The sequence below is a fragment of the Trachypithecus francoisi genome, unplaced genomic scaffold (genome assembly GCF_009764315.1).
Source record: "Trachypithecus francoisi isolate TF-2019V2 unplaced genomic scaffold, Tfra_2.0 Lachesis_group12, whole genome shotgun sequence".
In the NCBI taxonomy this organism is placed as follows: Eukaryota; Metazoa; Chordata; class Mammalia; order Primates; family Cercopithecidae; genus Trachypithecus; species Trachypithecus francoisi.
The window spans coordinates 4,292,715-4,311,696 of record NW_022681457.1 but is presented as its reverse complement, the minus strand read 5'-3'; the positions used below and the strand labels follow the sequence as shown (position 1 = coordinate 4,311,696).

Genomic DNA, 18,982 nt, shown 5'->3' with positions numbered 1-18,982 from the left:
CGAGAGGCGGAGGTTGCAGTGAGCCAGATCGCGCCAGTGCACTCCAACCTGGGCGACAGAGTGAGACTCCATCTCAAAAAAGAAAAGAAAAAAAGAGACGATGTCTCTGTATTGCTGGTCTGGATCTGGATCTCCTGGGCTCAAGCAATCTTCCCGCCCGGTCTCCGCCTCCCAAAGTGCTGGGATTAGAGGCGTGAGCCACTGCGCCCCGGCTCTTATAAGTTTCTGGTAAGCGAGATGTGTACAGTGAGGCCGCGAAGTCTCTGGTCTCTTTAAGGAACACCCACACGTCATTCGTGTTCAGAACCCCCGGAGCAGCGTTGCCTGGCTGCATCAGTGACCGAGCTCATAACTTTGTTGGAAGTGGAGAGTGGAAGGTCAGAAGGGAGTGGACCAGGTCAGGTCCCAGGGGAAATCCTCCCTCCCTCTGAACCCTCTTTCTTCTCCCTTCTTCGCAGATATGCTGAGATTAGGTCCCCAGCTTCCAAACAGGATCAGGTATGTTTAGAGATTGGCCAGAGAGGCAAGGTACGGAGGCATCAATGTGAGCAGCCTCTGTAGGCACCTGGTGGGGAGAACGAGTCTCCCGGATCCCAAGCAGGTGGGCGGTGGAGTTCTAGGCCACTGGGGGCTGGGTGTTTGAGGTGCACAGTCCTGAGTGCTGATGCCTGGGTGCTGGAGAATTACATATTCTGGGGAGAGAGAAGCGGACTTGCGGACACCTGTGGGAAGCTGGAAACAGGCTACTGGATCCCGACAGGAGTGGGTGCTGGGATTCGGGCTGCCTGGGTCCAGGAGCAAATTTAAAGGCAAGGATCAGGCCGGGCACAGTGGCGCATGCCTGTAATCCCAGCACTTTGGAAGGCCAAGGTGGGCGGATCATCTGAGGTCAGGAGTCAAACACCAGCCTGGCCAACATAGTGAAACCCGGTCTCTACTAAAATAAAAAAAATTAGGCATAATAGCGCACACCTGTAGTCCCAGCAACTCGGGAGGCTGAGGCAGGAGAATTGCTTGAACCCAGGAGGTGGAGGTTGCAGTGGCCGAGATGGCGCCACTGCACTGTAGCCTGGGTGACAGAGCGAGACTCAGCTGTCTGTAAATAAATAAATAAATACATCAAGCAAGCTAAGGATTAGGTTTTGGTGGGCAGGATCCACTGGGATGTTGGTTCGGATCCTGACTCCTCATTCTTGCTTCTGCAGAATGTCTCAGGATAATGACACATTGAGGAGAGAGTGAGTAGGGGAACAGATGGGTAGGGGTGGAGGTGGAAGGGGCTGGGGACCCCGTGCACTCAGCTCTGGCCTCATAACCATGTTTGCAGGTTCAGCACCATCGGCCTTGCAGGAAGGGGCTGCGGACCTGGACTCCTGTGTCCTAAAGGGAGGGGGCTAGGGTGCAGACTTCTGGGTCTGAAAGAGAAGGGGTTGGGGGCCCCAGACTCCTGAGTCCTGAGACAGGAAGGACCTGGGATCTCTGGGTCCTGGCTTCTGAGGGTCAGTGCCAGGACAAAGGGCCCCATAACTGGTAGAACAGGCTCAGGTTCTGCACCTTTTGTGACCTCACAGGTGCCCAGAACCCAAGTTGGGATAGGGGCAAGATGGGGGAGGGAGGGGCTCTTGGGCAACTGAGGTTCCCTGCAAACTGTCACCATGAGCCTGCATTTCTCTCAGCATCCTGGAGCATGAGCTTGCTGCTATGAGGCTGCAGAAGCTGGAACAGCAGGTATTGTGCCCAGGAATCTCGCCACTCCAACTCTTCCGCCTTCTGTGCCTCCCCAGGGGCCTCTCCACCAGGTCTTGCTCTAGGACTCCCCGCCCGTGTTGGCTGTCTCTCATCCTTGAGTTTTCCCATTGAGAAATGAGAAAATAGGAATTTGGGGCCGGGCGCGGCAGCTCACGACTGTAATCACAGCACTTTGGGATGCTGAGGCGGGCAGATCACTTGAGGTCAGGAGTTCAAGACCAGCCTGGCCAACATGGTGAAACCCGTCTCTACTAAAACAAAAAAAGTAGCAGGGTGTGGTGGCAGGTGCCTGTAATCCCAGCTGCTCGGTAGGCTGGGGCAGGAGAATCGTTTGAACCCGGGAGGCGGAGGCTGCAGTGAGTGGAGATCGTGGTACTGTACTCCAGCCTGGGCAATAGAGCTAGACTGTGTCTCAAAAAGAAAAAAGAAAAGAAAAGAAAAGAAAATAAGAATTGGGGGTCCTAAATAAGCAAAAAACCCTTGTGATGAATTTCTAAGGAACAAGGCTTCTAGAAGGCAGGACTCCTGGATCCTGGGGGAGGAGAGGACAGGATGTCAGGACTCTTGGATCTGAGTTCAAGGGTGGAGTGAGGGAGGAGCAGCTGAAGCACTGAGGGCCTGGACATCTGGGCCCCAGTGGAGAAAGGGGTTCACGAACTCTCGAGCCCTTGCCCCAGGCCCCATCTCGCTTCTGTCTTCCCATCTGGTTCCTGCCCCCGACACCCACCTCTCCCACTTCCCCAGCGGCGGCTGTTAGAAAAGAAGCAGCGACAGAAGCGCCAGGAGCTCTTCATGGTTCAGGCCAATCCTGACGCTTCCCTGTGGCTTTGGCGCTCGTGTCTGCAGGAGGAGCGCCTTTTAGATGACAGAGGTGACCAAAGGCCCCTGGGGCTCCTCCTGGGGGCGTTCGCCTGGAGGGGAGGGGCCTGTGGGAGTCGTGGGCGGAGCCTAGTGGAAGAAGGGGTGGAGCCTTAGGGTGCGGACTTGGCTGTGGATGGGGGCGGGTCTTGGCCCAGGAGAGCTTTAGAACAAGGCCTGGCAGCGCCCAGGGGAGAGGCTTATGGGGGCCACTCCGCGGCAGGACCTGTGAGGGAGGGGTTCGGGTCGGGGCTACAGAGCGCAGGGGCGGTGCATGGTACAACTGGCAAGGGAAAGGGGTAAGAGAATGTGATTATTGGGTTTGGCAGAGCTCGGGGGTGGATCCTGGGAAAGCCGGGACCCCTACCCCAACCCCGGGATTGCGGAGACGGGGTCTAGGGGCCCGGGGCGTGGCGTGGTCTCATTACTAGAGCCTGGCGCGAGATTGTTTACGTGCGGAGCCCGCAATAATCCAGCGGCAGGGCTGTGCTTGTTTGAGCCTTAGGATGCAGTTTGGGACCTGGGTGAGTCTCCAGGTTTGGGTAGTCCGCGAAACGGGGGTGATTTTTTTTTCTTTCTTTTTTTTTTTTTTTTTCTTTTTTTTGAGGCGGAGTCTCGCTCTGTCGTCCGGACTGGAGTGCAGTGGCCGGATCTCAGCTCACTGCAAGCTCCGTCTCCCAGGTTTACGCCATTCTCCTGCCTCAGCCTCCCGAGTAGCTGGGACTACAGGCGCCCGCCATCTCGCCCGGCTAGTTTTTGTATTTTTAGTAGAGACGGGGTTTCACCGTGTTAGCCAGGATGGTCTCGATCTCCTGACCTCGTGATCCGCCCGTCTCGGCCTCCCAAAGTGCTGGGATTACAGGCTTGAGCCACCACGCCCGGCCTTTTTTTCTTTTTTGAGACGGAGTTTAGCTCTTGTTGCCAAAGCTGGAGTGCAATGGCGCAATCTCGGCTCACCGTAACCTCTGTCTCCCAGGTTCAAGCGATTCTCCTGCCTCAGCCTCCCTAGTAGTTGGGATTACAAGCATGCGCCACCATGCCCGGCTAATTTTGTATTTTTAGTGGAGAAGGTGTTTCTCCATGTTGGTCAGGCTGGTCTGGGACTCCCGGCCTCAGGTGATCCGCCTGCCTCGGCCTCCCAAAGCGCTGGGATTACAGGCGTGAGTCACGGCATCCAGCGGGGGTGTTATTTGGGAGCCCAGTGACGGGGTGTTGTTTGGTTGCGGACCGGAATTTGTAGATCCTTTTCATGGGCTCGCTGCACCTTCTCCCAGGCCCTAGGAACCCTTTCCTCCGGAAGAAAGTGTCAGAGGCACATCTGCCCTCTGGCATCCACAGTGCCCTGGGCACCCTGAGCTGTGGTGGAGACGGCAGGGGCGAGCACGGCCTCCTGACACCCCGGACAGAAGCAGGTATTTGCAAGTCCTTGGACCTCCTAGACCCCAGAACTCCTCTCCTACTAGAATCCAGGAGTCTGGGACCTCAATCCATCTGTCCAAAATACTCAGGAGCTCAGGACCTCACCCACTCCTTCCTCACACCAAGGAGTTCAGATCCTGAGCTGCCTCCTCCTGCAGCATCCAGAAATCCAACTCTCCCCTCCTTCCTTACTCAGTGTTCAGGAATCTCAGTCTCCAGTCCCCTTTCTTATCCTGGCTCCCAGACAATTCCGATCCAGAATTGGAGGAAGTCTCCGTGGAGAATGGTTCGGTCTCTCCCCTACCTTTTAAACAGTCTCTGAGAATCCGACGCAAGGATTGGCAAGCCTGCCAACGACCTGGTAATTTAGGGGACATTGGGATGAAACCTGGGATCCCCTGGTTCATGCAGCAAATCTTCCCCTTTCTTAGGTAGCAGCTTCATTGAGGAATAATTCACATACCATACAAGTCACCCATTTAAAGTTTACAATTCCATGGTTTCCAGTATACAGTTGCCCCTCGGTATCTGCAGGGGATGTGTTGTTCCCTGAACCCCAAAGATACCAAGATCCGCAGATGCCCGAGTCCCTTACATAAAATGGTGTAAAATTTGCATATAAACTATGAACATCCCTCCATATACTGTAAGTCATCTCTAGGTAACTTATAATACCTAATACAGTATAAATGCAATGTAAATAGTTGTTGTTGTTGCTGGGAGGGAGTCTCACTCTGTTGCCCAGGCTGGAGTGCAATGGCGTGATTTCGGCTCACTGCAACCTCCACCTCCCGGGTTCAAGCGATTCTCCTGCCTCAGCCTCCTGAGTAGCTGGGACTACAGGTGCGCACCACCAAGCCCGGCTAATTGTTGTATTTTTAGTAAAGATGGGGTTTCACCACGTTGACCAGACTGGTCTTAAACTCCTGACCTTGTGATCCGCCCACTTCAGCCTCCCAGAGTGCTGGGATTACAGGCGTAAGCCATCATGCCTGGCCTGTAAATAGCTGTTATACTTTATTTTTAAAAATTTTGAGGCCGGGCACGGTGGCTCAAGTCTGTAATCCCAGCACTTTGGGAGGCCGAGATGGGCGGATCACGAGGTCAGGAGATCGAGACCATCCTGGCTAACCCGGTGAAACCCCGTCTCTACTAAAAAAAATACAAAAAACTAGCCGGGCGAGGTGGCGGGCGCCTGTAGTCCCAGCTACTCAGGAGGTTGAGGCAGGAGAATGGTATGAACCTGGGAGGCAGAGCTTGCAGTGAGCTGGGATCCGGCCACTGCACTCCAACTCCGGGCAACAGAGCGAGACTCCGTCTCAAAAAAAAAAAAAAAAATTTGGGTGGGGTGCGATGGCTCACGCCTGTAATTCCAGCACTTTGGGAGGCTGAAGGTGGTTGGTCACTTGAGTCCAGGAGTTTGAGACCAGCCTGGCCAACATGATGAAATCACATCTCTACTAAAAATACAAAAATTAGCCAGGCAAGGCGGTGCAGGCTTGTAACCCCAACTACTTGGGAGACTGAGGCAGAATAGTCGCTTGAATCCAGGAGGCCCAGGTTGCAGTGAGCTGAGATCATGCCACTGCACTCCAGCCTGGGTGACAAATCAATACTCTGTCTCAAAGAAAAAAAAAATTGGTTCTGTTATTTATTGTTGTCTTCTTGTTTTTTAATTTTTTTCCTGAATATTTTGGGTCAGCAGTGGGGATGCGGAGCCTGTAGGATACAGGAGGCTAACTGTATTTACATAATTCTGCAACCATCACCACAATCAATTTTAGAACATTTGTACCACCCCAGATAGAAATCCTGTATCATGGCTGGGCATGGTGGCTCACACCTGTAATCCCAGCACTTTGGGAGGCCAAGGTGGGTGGATCACCTGAGGCCAGGAGTTCAAGACCAGTCTGGCCAACATAGTGAAACCCAGTCTCTACTAAAAATACAAAACTTAGCTGGGTGTGGTGGCAGGCACCTGTAATCCTGAGGTGGGAGAATTGCTTGAACCCAGGAGACAGAGGTTGCAGTGACCTGAGAGCAGGCCACTGCATTCCAGCCAGGGTGACAGAGTGAGACTTTGTCTCAAGAAAAAAAAAAAAAGAAAGAAAGAAATAGTGCATCAATTAGCAGTCACCTCTTTTCCATTTACCCCAGCCCTTGGCAAGCACCAATCTCCATTGTCTTCTTAGATTTGGCTATTCTGTACATCTCACACAAATGGAATCATACACTATGTGATCTTTTGTATGTGGCTTCTTTCTTCAATTCTTTTTCTTTTCTTGAGACAGAGTCTTGCTGTGTCTCCCAGGCTGGAGTGCAATGGCGTGATCTCGGTACGCTGCAACCTCCACCTTCTGGGTTCAAGTGATTCTGCTGCCTCAGCCTCCCGAGTAGCTGGGGCTACAGGCATGCGCCACCATGCCCGGCTAATTTTTTGTGTTTTTTAGTAGAGATGGGGTTTCACCGTGTTGGCGCAGCTGATCTCAAACTCCTGAACTTGTGACTTGCCTGCCTTGGCCTCCCAAAGTGCTGGGATTACAGGCATGAGCCACTGCACCTGACTTCTTTTCCTTTGAGATGGGGTGTCACTATGTTGCCTAGGCTGGTCTTGAACTCCTGGGCTCAAGTAAGCCTCCCACCTTGGCCTCCCAAAGTGCTGGGACTATGGGTGTGAGCCACCATGTGTCTTCATTCACTTCATTCACCTAACAATTTTTTTTTTTTTTTTTGAGACGGAGTCTCACTCTGTCACCTAGGCTGTGTGGGGAAAAAAGAGATAGGATTGTTACTGTGTCTATGTAGAAAAAGGAAGACATAAGAAACTCCATTTTGATCTGTACTAAGAAAAGCTGTTTTGCTTTGAGATGCTGTTAATCTGTAACTCTTGTCCCAACCCTGTGCTCACAAAAACATGTTGTATTGACTCAAGGTTTAAGGGATTTAGGGCCGTGCAGGATGTGCTTTGGTAAACATGGTTTTGCAGGCAGTATGCTTTGTGAAAGTCTCGCCATTCTCCAGTCTCTATTAACCAGAGACATAATACACTGTGGAAGGCTGCAGGGACCCCTGTCCAAGAAAGCCTGGGGATTGTCCAGGATTCCCCCTACTGAGACAGCCTAAGATATGGCCTCGTGGGAAGAGAAAGACCTTACAGCCTCTCCGCCCAACACCCTTAAAGGGTCAGCGCTGAGGAGGATGAGTGAAAGAGGGAGGCATCTATGCGGTTGAGATAAGAAGGCATCTGTCTCCTGCACATCTCTGGAAATGGAATGACTCGGTGTAAAATCGACCATACACTCTATTCTTTTTTTTTTTTTTTTTTGAGACGGAGTCTCGCTCTGTTGCCCAGGCTGGAGTGCAGTGGCCGGATCTCAGCTCACTGCAAGCTCCGCCTCCCGGGTTCACGCCATTCTCCTGCCTCAGCCTCCCGAGTAGCTGGAACTACAGGCGCCCGCCACCTCGCCCGGCTAGTTTTTTGTATTTTTAGTAGAGACGGGGTTTCACTGTGTTAGCCAGGATGGTCTCGATCTCCTGACCTCGTGATCCGCCCGTCTCGGCCTCCCAAAGTGCTGGGATTACAGGCTTGAGCCACCGCGCCCGGCCTACTCTATTCTGAGATAGGAGAAAACCACCTTATGGCTGGAGGTGAGACATCGTGACGGCAATACTGCTCTTTACTGCACTGAGATGTTTATGTAAAGTTAAACATAAATCCAGCCTACTTGTACATCCAGGCACAGCACCTTTCCCTAAACTTATTTACGACACAGAGTCTTTTGTTCACATGTTTTCCTGCTGACCCCCTCCCTACCATCACCCTATAGTCACACCGCATTCCCCTCACTGAGATAGTAAAGACAGTGATCAATAAATACTGAGGGAACTCAGAGACCAGCGCCGGTGCAGGTCCTCATTTGCTGAGCACTGGTCCCCTGGGCCCACTTTTCTTCCTCTATACTTTGTCTCTGTGTCTTCTTTTCTTAGTCTCTCATCTCCACCTTGCAAGAAATACCCATGGGTGTGGAGGGGCAGGCCCCCTTCAGGCTGGAGTGCAGTGGCACAATCTCGGCTCACTGTAACCTCTGCCTCGTGGGTTTAAGCTCTTCTCCTGTCTCAGCCTCCCTAGTAGCTGGAAGTACAGGTGCGCACCGCCTTGCCCTGCTAATTTTTGTATTTTTAGTAGAGACCAGTTTCACTATATTGGCCAGGCTGGTTTTGAACTTCCGACCTCGTGATCCTCCCACCTCGGCCCCCCAAAGTGCTGGGATTATAGGCATGAGCCACCGCCCCTGGCCCACCCAACAAAATTTTAAGATTCATCCGTGTGGTAGTGTTACCAGTACTTCATTCCTTTTTATTCCCTTATAATATTCCATTGTGGTGACATTTCCTTTTATTTTCATGAGATGGCCAACGATTTCAATGACAGAATTCTTTTTTTTTTTTTTGAGACGGAGTCTCGCTCAGTCGCCCAGGCTGGAGTGCAGTGGTGCGATCTCGGCTCACTGCAAGCTCCGCCTCCGGGGTTCACGCCATTCTCCTGCCTCAGCTTCCCAAGTAGCTGGGACTACAAGTGCTCACCACCTCACCTGGCTAGTTTTTTTTTTGTATTTTTTAGTAGAGACGGGGTTTCACCATGTTAGCCAGGATGGTCTCGATCTCCTGACCTCGTGATCCGCCCGTCTCGGCCTCCCAAAGTGCTGGGATTACAGGCTTGAGCCACTGCGCCCGGCCCCAATGACAGAATTCTTATCACCCCAAACTCCATTCCCCCATCTTCAGTCTTTGTGATGCTTTGTCTGAGACAAGGAAAAGGGAAGACCCTAACCCCTCCCTGTCCTTAGATCCAGGGTAATCAGAAACTCTGATCCCTGTAGACTCCCATGCACCTGGAGGAGGAGGGTGTTGCAAGTGAGGGTGCTGAGTAATGAGTAGGGACTGAGAACCCAGGATTGTGGCCTTCTCTGGCTAGCACTGATGATGTTGTCCCACACTCCTGGGACCCAGTTGTCCTGAGCTTAGTCCAGGCTTCTTTCATCCTTTAGGGACCCGTGCAGAGGGTGAGAGTGAATCCCAGGATGTCGGAGATGCATACAAGGCACCCAATAGGGGACCAAACCCTGGCATGGATGGTGACTGGGTATATGAAAACTTGGCCTTCCAGAAGGTGGGAAAATGCACAACCTCTCAGGATGTTGGAAGAGGAGGGCTAGCCTTGGACCTCTGGGGAGGGTGGGGCTAAAATTCTGCCTCCCAATCAGAAGCTCTTTTTCTTGGTGGTGATTAAGCTAGCAGAGACTCGTGTGTGTGTGTGTGTGTGTGTGTGTGTGTGGTGTACTATTCATCAAATCGGAGGATTTGACTTGACATGGACATGGTCATTAAAATACAGCTTATGGCATGGTGACTCACGCCTGTAATCCCAGCACTTTGGGAGGCTGAGGTGGGCAGATCACTTGAGGTCAGCAGTTCGGGACCAGCCTGGCCAACGTGGTGAAACCCTGTGTCTACTAAAATACAAAAATTAGCTGGGAGTGGTGGCACAAGCCAGTCATCCCAACTACTCAGGAGGCTGAGGCAGGAGAATCACTTGAACCCTGGAGGCGGAGGTTGCAATGAACTGAGATTACACTCCAGCCTGGGAGACAGAATGAGACTCTGTCTAAAAAAAAAAAGTCTTTCCATGGGACAGCGAGCTTCAGAAAGGGCAGAACACTGATCAAAAAGGGCCAATTGCGGGCCAGGAGCAGTGACTCACGCCTGTAATCCCAGCACTTTGGGAGGCCGAGGCAGGCAGATCACCTGGGGTCAGGAGTTCGAGACCACCTTGGCCAACTGGTGAAGCCCCGTCTCTACTAAAAATACAAAAATTAGACAGGTGTGGTGGCGCAAGCCTGTAATCCTAGCTATTCGGGAGACTGAGGCAGGATAATTGCTTGAACCTGGGAGGCGGAGGTTGCAGTGAACCGAGATCGAGCCACTGCACTCCAGCCTGGGCGACACAGCGAAACTCTGTCTCAGAAAATAAAAGGGCAAATTGGCACTCACTTTGGTGTTGGTGAAAGTGCAGTAGATGGTTTATCTTGGGGGCAGATGTGGGCTGTTACTATGTTATCTAGATCAAACCAATGGCCATTTTAACGGAATGGGCCGTGCTTTCAAAAAGGAATTCTCCAGTCTGCAGGTGGAGGGAGTGTGGCTGCCGAGGAAAGCGAATAGATTGGCCAGTCAACAGAGGAGGGCCTGGCTGGGTGGACTGAATGAGATTTTTTTTTTTTTTTTTTTTTTTTGAGACGGAGTCTCCCTCTGTGGCCCGTGCTGGAGTGCAGTGGCCAGATCTCAGCTCACTGCAAGCTCCGCCTCCCGGGTTCACGCCATTCTCCTGCCTCAGCCTCCCAAGTAGCTGGGACTACAGGCGCCCGCCACCTCGCCCGGCTAGTTTTTTGTATTGTTAGTAGAGACGGGGTTTCACCATGTTAGCCAGGATGGTCTCGATCTCCTGACCTCGTGATCCACCCGCCTCGGCCTCCCAAAGTCCTGGGATTACAGGCTTGAGCCACTGCGCCCGGCCAATGAGATTTTTGACCAATAAGCAGAAAATGTGTATGGGCAAGGGCGGGACCCTAGGGCTGGGATGGCCAATCAGTAGTGAGCAAGGCTGGGGGCGTTGTCCCTCGACTTTGAATTTGGTGCCTGGGCTAGGAAGAAGACTTGGAAAAGAAGAGAGAGGCCTCCGAGTCTACAGGGCCAAACTCCTCAGCAGCAGCTAACGAAGAGTTGTCCGAGGCCCTGAAAGGCGAGGGCGGCACGGACAGCGACCATATGAGGCAGGAAGCCTCCTTGGCAATCCGCTCCCCCTGCCCTCGGCTGGAGGAGGACATGGAAGCCTATGTGCTGCGGCCAGCAGTCCCGGGCACCAGGATGCAGTGCTACCTCACCCGTGACAAGCGCGGCATGGATAAGGGCTCCTTCCCCCTCTACTCCCTCTACCTGGAGACCTCCGACAGCCTGAAGATGCAGTCAGCCGGCCCAACAGCCTTGGGAGTAAGCGCCCACCTCCGAAGCAAAATCCCACTCCTTTCTGAGCTAGATCAAGACTAGCCTGAGGCCGGGCGCAGTGGCTCATGCCTGTAATCCCAGCACTTTGGGAGGCTGAGGCGAGTGGATCACCTGAGGTCAGGAGTTGAAGACCAGCCTGAACAATATGGTGAAACCCCGTCTCTATTAAAAATACAAAAATTAGCCGGGTGTGGTGGCACACGCCTGTAGTCCCAGCTACTCAGGAGTCTGAGACAGGAGAATCGCTTGAACCTGGGAGATGGAGGTTGCAGTGAACCGAGATAGCATCACTGCACTCCAGCCTAGGTGACAGAGCAAGACTCCGTCTCAAAACACAAAATCAACCAACAAGCAAAAAAGACCAGGCTGGACAACATGGCAAAACCCTGTCTTTACAAAAAATACAGGCCGGGCGCGGTGGCTCAAGCCTGTAATCCCAGTACTTTGGGAGGCCGAGGCGGGCGGATCACGAGGTCAGGAGATCGAGACCATCCTGGCTAACACCGTGAAACCCCGTCTCTACTAAAAAATACAAAAAACTAGCCGGGCGAGGTGGCGGGCGCCTGTAGTTCCAGCTACTCGGGAGGCTGAGGCAGGAGAATGGCGTGAACCCGGGAGGCGGAGCTTGCAGTGAGCTGAGATCCGGCCACTGCACTCCAGCCTGGGCTACAGAGCGAGACTCCGTCTCAAAAAAAAAAAAAAAAAAAAAAAAAAAATTGGCCGGCATGGTGGTATGCACCTGTAGTCCAAGCTACTCAGGAGGCTGAGGTGAGAGGATTGCTTGAGCCTGGGAGTTCGAGGCTGCAGTGACACGTGATCACGCCACTGCACTCCAGCCTGGGCGACAGAGTGAGACACTGTGTATAAAAAAAAAAAAGGACCAGGTGCAGTGGCTCACATTTGTAATCCTAGAACTTTGGGAGGCCGAGGCGTGCAGATCACAGGTCAGGAGTTTGAGACCAGCCTGGTCAACATGGCAACACCTCGTCTCTACTAAAAATACAAAAATTAGCCAGGCGTGGTGGTGGGCACCTGTAATCCTAGCTACTTGGGAGGCTGAGGCAGGAGAATGCTTGAAACTGGAAGGTGGAGGTTGCAATGAGCTGAGATCGTGCCACTGTACTCCAGCCTGGGCGAAAGAGCGAAACTCCATCTCAAAAAAAAAAAAAAAAAAAAAAGGCCAAGCACGGTGGTTCACGCCTGTAATCTCAACATTTCGGAGGCCAAGGCGGGTGGATCGTTTGAGCTGACGAGTTCCAGATCAGCCTGAGCAGCATGGTGGAACCCTGTCTCTACATAAATTTAAAAAAAAAAAAAAAATTAGCCCGGCATGGTGATGCCCACCTGTAGTCCCAGCTACTTGGGAGGCTGAGGTGGGAAAATGGCTGGAGCCCAGGAGTTAGAGATCTCCTGTCCAAAAAAAAAAAAAAAAAAGTCTGGAACCCTCCCTCACTGAGCCTTCCTTGCTATCAGCTCTCAGGCCTCACCCAATCCTGAGATAAATCCCGCCCTCAGCAACCAGGCCCCTCCCCTCACAGATTTGTCTTTCCAGATTCAAGCCACACTTCTCTCAATCTAGTCTTTCTGGCCTTTACCGTCCAAGTATGGTTTCCTCGGGGTATCCTCTCTCCCACCAGAAAGAGGTTTTTTGCCTACTCAGAGCCAAACCCATTTTTCCCAGATGAAATGCCTACCAAAATCCTGCTGCAATATTGCAAGTGAGGGTGCTCCCCATTCTCCAAAGCCAGACCCTTCCTGGGCTAAGCTTCAACCCTGGACCCATAGGCGGAAGGAATGAGGGAGAGATATTAAGACAGGAAGCCTCCATTCAGAGCCCTGCTGATGGCTTCCCTCAGTGAGAACCACATTTCCCAGTAAGTCTTGAGAAGCTCGTTGTGCCATCACCGGCTCCTCCATCATGGGACATGATGTTTCCTTGTCTTTGGACCCCTGGCTCTAACCAGCTACCAGAAGTCCATTCTTTTTTTTTTTTTTCTTTTTTTTGGAGACAGAGTCTCACTCTGTCGCTGTTGCCCAGGCTGGAGTGCAGTGGTGCAATCTCAGCTCACTGCAAGCTCCGCCTCCCGGGTTCACACCATTGTCCTGCCTCAGCCTCCCGAGTAGCTAGGGCTACAGGCGCCCACCACCACACCCAGCTAATTTTTTGTACTTTTAGTAGACACAGGGTTTCACCGTGGTCTCGATCTCCTGACCTCGTGATCCACCCACCTCGGCCTCCTGAAGTGCTGGGATTACAGATGTGAGCCACCGCGCCTGGCCTTTTTTTCATTATTTTTTATTTTTGTTTTGAGATGGAGTCTCGCTCTGTCACCCAGGCTGGAGTGCAATGGCGCGATCTCAGCTGACTGCAACCTCTGCCCCCTGGGTTCAAGCAATTCTCCTGCCTCAGCCTCCTTACTCCCTACTAGCCAGGATTACAGGCAGGCACTACCATGCCCGGCTAATTTTTTTTATTTTTGTGGAGACGAGGTTTCACCATGTTGACCAGGCTGGTCTCGAACTCCTGACCTCAAGTCATCTGCCCACCTCAGCCTCCCAAAGTGCAGGAATTACAGGTATGAGCCACCACACCCAGCCTCCAGAAGTCCATTCTAATGGACCGTTCCTCTCATCCATAGCACTTCCTCCTGGCTGGGCGAAATAGAAGGAGCAAAACTTGTAATTACCTCATCTCCCTGGATCCCACAGATCTATCTCAGGATGGGGACAACTTCGTGGGCAAAGTCAGGTGGGCAGAACTCTGACATGTGGTAAGGAGCAGGTAACAGGGAGCTTGGGGACAGGCGGATTTCATTTCCCAGCACGCCACACACAGCATAGCTTCCACCTGCTCACTGCTCAGGGACTAGAAGAACTGAAGGGTTTGGAACATAGGCTGGCATTTAAGGCATTTGACTCCTTGAGAGGCAAGGGACTGGGATTCCTAACTTTCTGTGGGAAAAGAGGCCTGGAATGTGTGAATTCTTCCATCCAAAAAGGAAGAGGGAGGTTGGGTGTGGTGGCTTACGCCTGTGATCCCAGCACTTTGGGAGGCCGAGGCGGGAGGATCACTTGAGGTCAGGAGCTGGGGACCAGCCTGGCCAACATGGTGAAACCTCATCTCTATCAAAATTCAAAAATTAGCCAGGCATAGTGGCATGCACCTGTAATGCCAGCTACTGGGGAGGCTAATGCAGGAGAGTCAGTTGAACCCAGGAGGCAGAGGTTTTGGTGAGCTGAGATTGAGCCACTACACTCCAGCTTGGGCAACAGAAAGAAAAAAAAAAAAAAAGAAGAAGAAGGTTTCTAAAAGGCCATTTAAGTAGAATAGGGAGGCTACATAAGTTACATGGCTCACCCAAGAAATGGGGGGCCTGGGACCATGGATGCTGGAAACATGATTGTTTCATTTATTATTATTATTATTATTATTGAAACAGTTTCACTTTTGTTGCCCAGGATGGAGTGCAATGGCGCAATCTCGGTTCACTGCAACCTCCGCCTCCCGGGTTCAAGCAGTTCTCCTGCCTCAGCCTCCTGAGTAGCTAGGATTACAGGCATGCACCACCACGCCTGGCTAATTTTGTATTTTTAGTAGAGACGGGGTTTCTCCATGTCTGTCAGGCTGGTCTTGAACTCCTGACCACAGGTGATCCATCCACCTTGGCCTCCCAAGATGCTGGGATTACAGGTGTGAGCCACCGCACCCGGACTCATTTATTTAATTTTTTTTTTTTTTTTGAGACGGAGTCTCGCTCTGTCGCCCAGACTGGAGTGCAGTGGCCGGATCTCAGCTCACTGCAAGCTCTGCCTCCCGGGTTCACGCCATTCTCCCGCCTCAGCCTCCTGAGTCGCTGGGACTACAGGCGCCCGCCACCTCGCCCGGCTAGTTTTTTTTTTTTTAGTAGAGGTGGGGTTTCACCGTGTTAGCCAGGATGGTCTCCATCTCCTGACCTCGTGATCCGCCCGTCTCGGCCTCCCAAAGTGCTGGGATTACAGGCTTGAGCCACCGTGCCCGGCCTTAATTATTTTTATTTATATATATATTTGTTTAGAGACAGGGTTTCATTCTGTCACCCAGGCTGGAGTGCAGTGGCAAGATCACACTCATTGCAGCCTTGACCTCTGGGGCTCAGGTGATCCTCTCACCTCAGCCTCTTAAGAGCTGGGACCACAAGCACAAACTGCCACACCCAACTAATTTTTCTATTTTTTTGTAGAGAAGGAGTTTTGCCATTTTACCCAGGCTCAAGCTATCATCCTGCCTCTGCCTCCCAGAGTGCTGGGATTACAGGCGTGAGCCCCTGTGCCCAGCCAGGAACATGATTCTTAGACATTCGGACATAGTCTTAGACATAGGGGATGGATGGGAAGAGTCGATGTGATGAGTGACACTTACTCAAAGAGTAACACTTAGTATTTTTATTCTATCCATTCCCTTCCTGAAGCAGATCCAATATCTTCGGCACCAAGTTCACCATCTTTGACAATGGAGTGAATCCTGCCCGGGAGCATTTAATCAAGAATACTGCCCGGATCAGACGGGAGCTGGGGGCTGTGTGTTATGTGAGTGTCCTGGGGATGACAGAATGGGGTAGGATGGTCAGAAGAAGGAACCAGGCCAACTGGAATATAATACCCCCAGGAGCCCAACATCTTAGGATACCTGGGGCCTCGAAAAATGACTGTGATTCTCCCAGGAACCAACAGCCGGAACCAGAGAATCGATGTCCAGCCACGAAATGTGAGTCTCTGATGTCGGGAATCTCAGGGTCAATGGAGGAGAAAGGGCTGGGGCCGGTCCTCCTAGATCCCAGAGGAGGAAGAAGAGGAGGAAGAGGAGGCCAGTGGGTTACAAGTGTCCTATGAAGCCTGGAGGACTGTTAGACTTCCATGTCTCAGGGAATAAAGACTAGAGACTCAAAACGTTTGCATCCAGAGAAAAAAGGGTTGGTGGTAGGTTAACAAACTTTTACCAAAAAGGGGTCTGATCCAGACTCCAAGAGAGGGTTCTTGGATCTCAGGCAAGAAAGAATTTGTGGCCAGTCCATAGAGTCAAGTGAAAGTAAGTTTATCAGAGAAGAAACAAAAGAATACTCCATAGGCAAAGCAGCCTTGAGGCCAGCTGGTTGGCTATTTTTATGGTTATTTCTTGATTATATGCTAAACAAGAGGGGGATTATTCATGAGTTTTCTGGGAAAGGGGTAGGCAATTCCAGGAACTGAGGATTCCTCCCTCTTTCAGACTCTTTCTCTCTCTCTCTCTTTTTTTTTTTTTTTTTGAGACACAGTCTTGCTCTGTCGCCCAGGCTGGAGTGCGGTGGCAAGATCTCGGCTCACTGCAAGCTGGGCCTCCCGGGTTCATGTCATTCTCCTGCTTCAGCCTCCCGAGTAGCTGGGACTACAGGCACCCGCCACCACGCCCATCTAATTTTTTATATTTTTAGTAGAGACGGGGTTTCACTGTGTTAGCCAGGATGGTCTCAATCTCCTGACCTCGTGATCCACCCGCCTCGGCCTCCCAAAGTGCTGGGATTACAGGCGTGAGCCACGGCACCCGGCAGTAACTTCCCTTAGAGGCAAAATTTATTCAAAGATCTGTGCTAACATTCTTAAATATCTGTTAGCTGTAATAAAGAAATCAGTGTACTTTATATTCTTAGCTCCCACAATTTAGCCTAAATATTTTCCCTGGCATGCTTATACTGGTCCAAGCAAGCATGAGGTCATAGCCTGTTCCTCTTCCTTATTTGAAGGTGTTTTTACCTTTCTTAGCATTCCACAAGTTACTTCCTCCTTCCTTTGTTCTCCTCCATTTTTTCCTCTTTTAAAAAGTTCCAAGTTGCTAGCCAATCGGGACAGATACAGAATGTGAGGTCCCTTTCCAGCCAATGGAAACCGGACACAGCAGTAGGGTGGACGCGTCAGGTTATACTGACCCTGTCTCCTTTGTTCAGTGTACTCTCATGGCCAAACTGCTGGCAAGTGTACCCTTTCTGCAGGAAGTAAAAAAATGGCCTTGCTGAGGAAATTAAGTTTATGTTCAAGTGCTATTTCTTTACGGCACCGGGGAACAAGCATTTCTAACATTGTGATACCAGTCCTGTCAAACTCCTGTGTCATCCTGTGACTAAGAATGCCTAGCCTCCTGGGAAGGCAGCCCAGCAGGTCTCATCCTCATTTTACCCAGCCCCTGTTCAAGATGGAGTTTCAAAAGCCTCTGAGAAAACCATAGCCCCTTCTTTACCTTCTAGGAACGGGAGTCACTACTGAGTCGCTACCAACGTGGGGAAAAACAAGGGTTGCTTTTGCTGCACAACAAAACCCCGTTGTGGAACGAGGAGAATGGTGTCTACACGCTCAATTTCCATGGTCGAGTCACTCAGACTTCAGTGAAGAACTTCCAGATCATGGATCCCAAACACTGTGAGCTCCTGGAAACCATTTTAGCTGGGCCAGGTGGGGTGGGGTTAGGGTGTGAACGGAAGGGAACTATATCTCCCATCATCACTTGAGCGTTTTTCTAGGCAGGGCAGATGCCACCCTATTGCAAAGCCTATTGGGAATTGTAGTTTACACACCCCTAAAGGTTTCTGGCTTAGTAAGGGCACCACTCAGCCTCTTAAAAGTCTCAATTCTCGGCCTGGTGCAGTAGCTCACGCCTATAATCCTAGCATTTTGGGAGGCCAAGGCGGGTGGATCACCGGAGGTCAGGAGTTCGAGACCAGCCTGGCCAACATGGTGAAACCCTGTCACTACTAAAAATACAAAATTAGCTAGGCATGGTGGCACATGCCTGTAATCCCAGCTACTTGGGAGGCTGAGGCAGAAGAATTGCTTGAACCTGGGAGGCAGAGGTTGCCGTGAGCCAAGATCAGGCCACTGCACTCCAGCCTGGATGACAGAGCAAGACTCTGTCTCAAAAAAAGAAAAAAGAGGGCGAGGTGGCGGGCGCCTGTAGTCCCCGCTACTCAGGAGCCTGAGGCAGGAGAATGGCGTGAACCCGGGAGGCGGAGCTTGCAGTGAGCTGAGATCACTCCACTAAACTCCAGCCTGGGCAACAGAGCGAGACTCCGTCTCAAAAAAAAAAAAAAAAGAAAAAAAAATTAGTCTCAGTTCTCGAAGCTGGAAGACGACAATCTGGCTAAGGCTTTGTTCCTGATTCACTTCTCAGCGGAACATCTGGTGCTCCAGTTTGGCAGAGTGGGCCCAGACACATTCACCATGGACTTCTGCTTCCCGTTTAGCCCGCTCCAGGCCTTCGGCATCTGCTTGTCCAGTTTCAATTGGAAGCTGGCTGTTGAATAACTCAATAAAATACCATACCCTTACCAGTTTCTGTGCCTCCTCATTTGGAGGAAGGGCCCGGACATGCCTTCTTTTGCACCACCTTAATAACTAACACTGGCCGGGCAAGCTGGCTCACACCTGGAATCCCAGCACTTCGGCAGGCTGAAGCCGGTGGATCACCTGAAGTCAGGAGCTCGAGACCAGCCTGGCCAACATGTGAAACCCTGTCTCCACTAAAAGTACAAAAATTAGCTGGGCGTGGTGGCTGACACCTGTAATCCCAGCTACTCGGAAGGCTGAGGCAGGAGAAACACTTGAACCCAGGAAGCGGAGGCTGCAGTGAGCCGAGATAGCTCCACTTCACTCCAGTCAGACTCTGTCTCAAAAAAAAAAACAAAAACAAAGAAAAAAAAAAAATGCCGGGCACGGTGGCTCACACCTGGAATCCCAACACTTTAGGAGGTCAAGGTGGAAGGATCACTTGAGGTCAGGAGTTCAAGACCAGCCTCGCCAATATAGCAAACCCCGTCTCTACTAAAAATACAATAATTAGCTGGTGGTGCATGCCTGTAATCCCAGCTACTCTGGTGGCCGAGGCATGATA

General features: G+C 51.6%; 1 protein-coding gene across 10 annotated transcripts; it reads left to right on the top strand.

Annotated features, from left to right (window-relative positions):
- The first annotated feature begins 334 nt into the window (after positions 1–334).
- On the top strand, positions 335–18,419 carry TULP2 (TUB like protein 2). 10 transcript variants are annotated; one of them, XM_033223940.1, is made up of 13 exons: positions 341–528; positions 1,206–1,238; positions 1,677–1,728; positions 2,494–2,620; positions 3,882–4,019; positions 4,223–4,387; positions 9,075–9,196; positions 10,732–11,073; positions 13,728–13,837; positions 15,537–15,654; positions 15,734–15,832; positions 17,343–17,514; positions 18,263–18,419. In XM_033223940.1, the coding sequence occupies exons 2-13, from the start codon at positions 1,207–1,209 to the stop codon at positions 18,394–18,396; spliced, it is 1,611 nt and encodes a 536-aa protein (XP_033079831.1). In that variant the 5' UTR covers positions 341–528; position 1,206; the 3' UTR covers positions 18,397–18,419. The 10 variants fall into 10 exon arrangements, with proteins under 10 accessions (XP_033079835.1, XP_033079837.1, XP_033079831.1 ...); XM_033223942.1 differs by having other exon boundaries at positions 341–601; positions 4,271–4,387; XM_033223939.1 differs by having other exon boundaries at positions 341–601.
- Positions 18,420–18,982: the final 563 nt, after the last annotated feature.

Excerpts from the sequence above, each read along its gene's own strand:
- TULP2 (XM_033223940.1), top strand. The coding sequence starts at position 1,207 with ATGTCTCAGGATAATGACACATTGAGGAGAGA. Across the intron at positions 2,621-3,881 it reads GCGCCTTTTAGATGACAGAG|GCCCTAGGAACCCTTTCCTC; the intron begins GTGACCAAAGGC and ends ACCTTCTCCCAG. Across the intron at positions 11,074-13,727 it reads CCGGCCCAACAGCCTTGGGA|CACTTCCTCCTGGCTGGGCG; the intron begins GTAAGCGCCCAC and ends TCTCATCCATAG.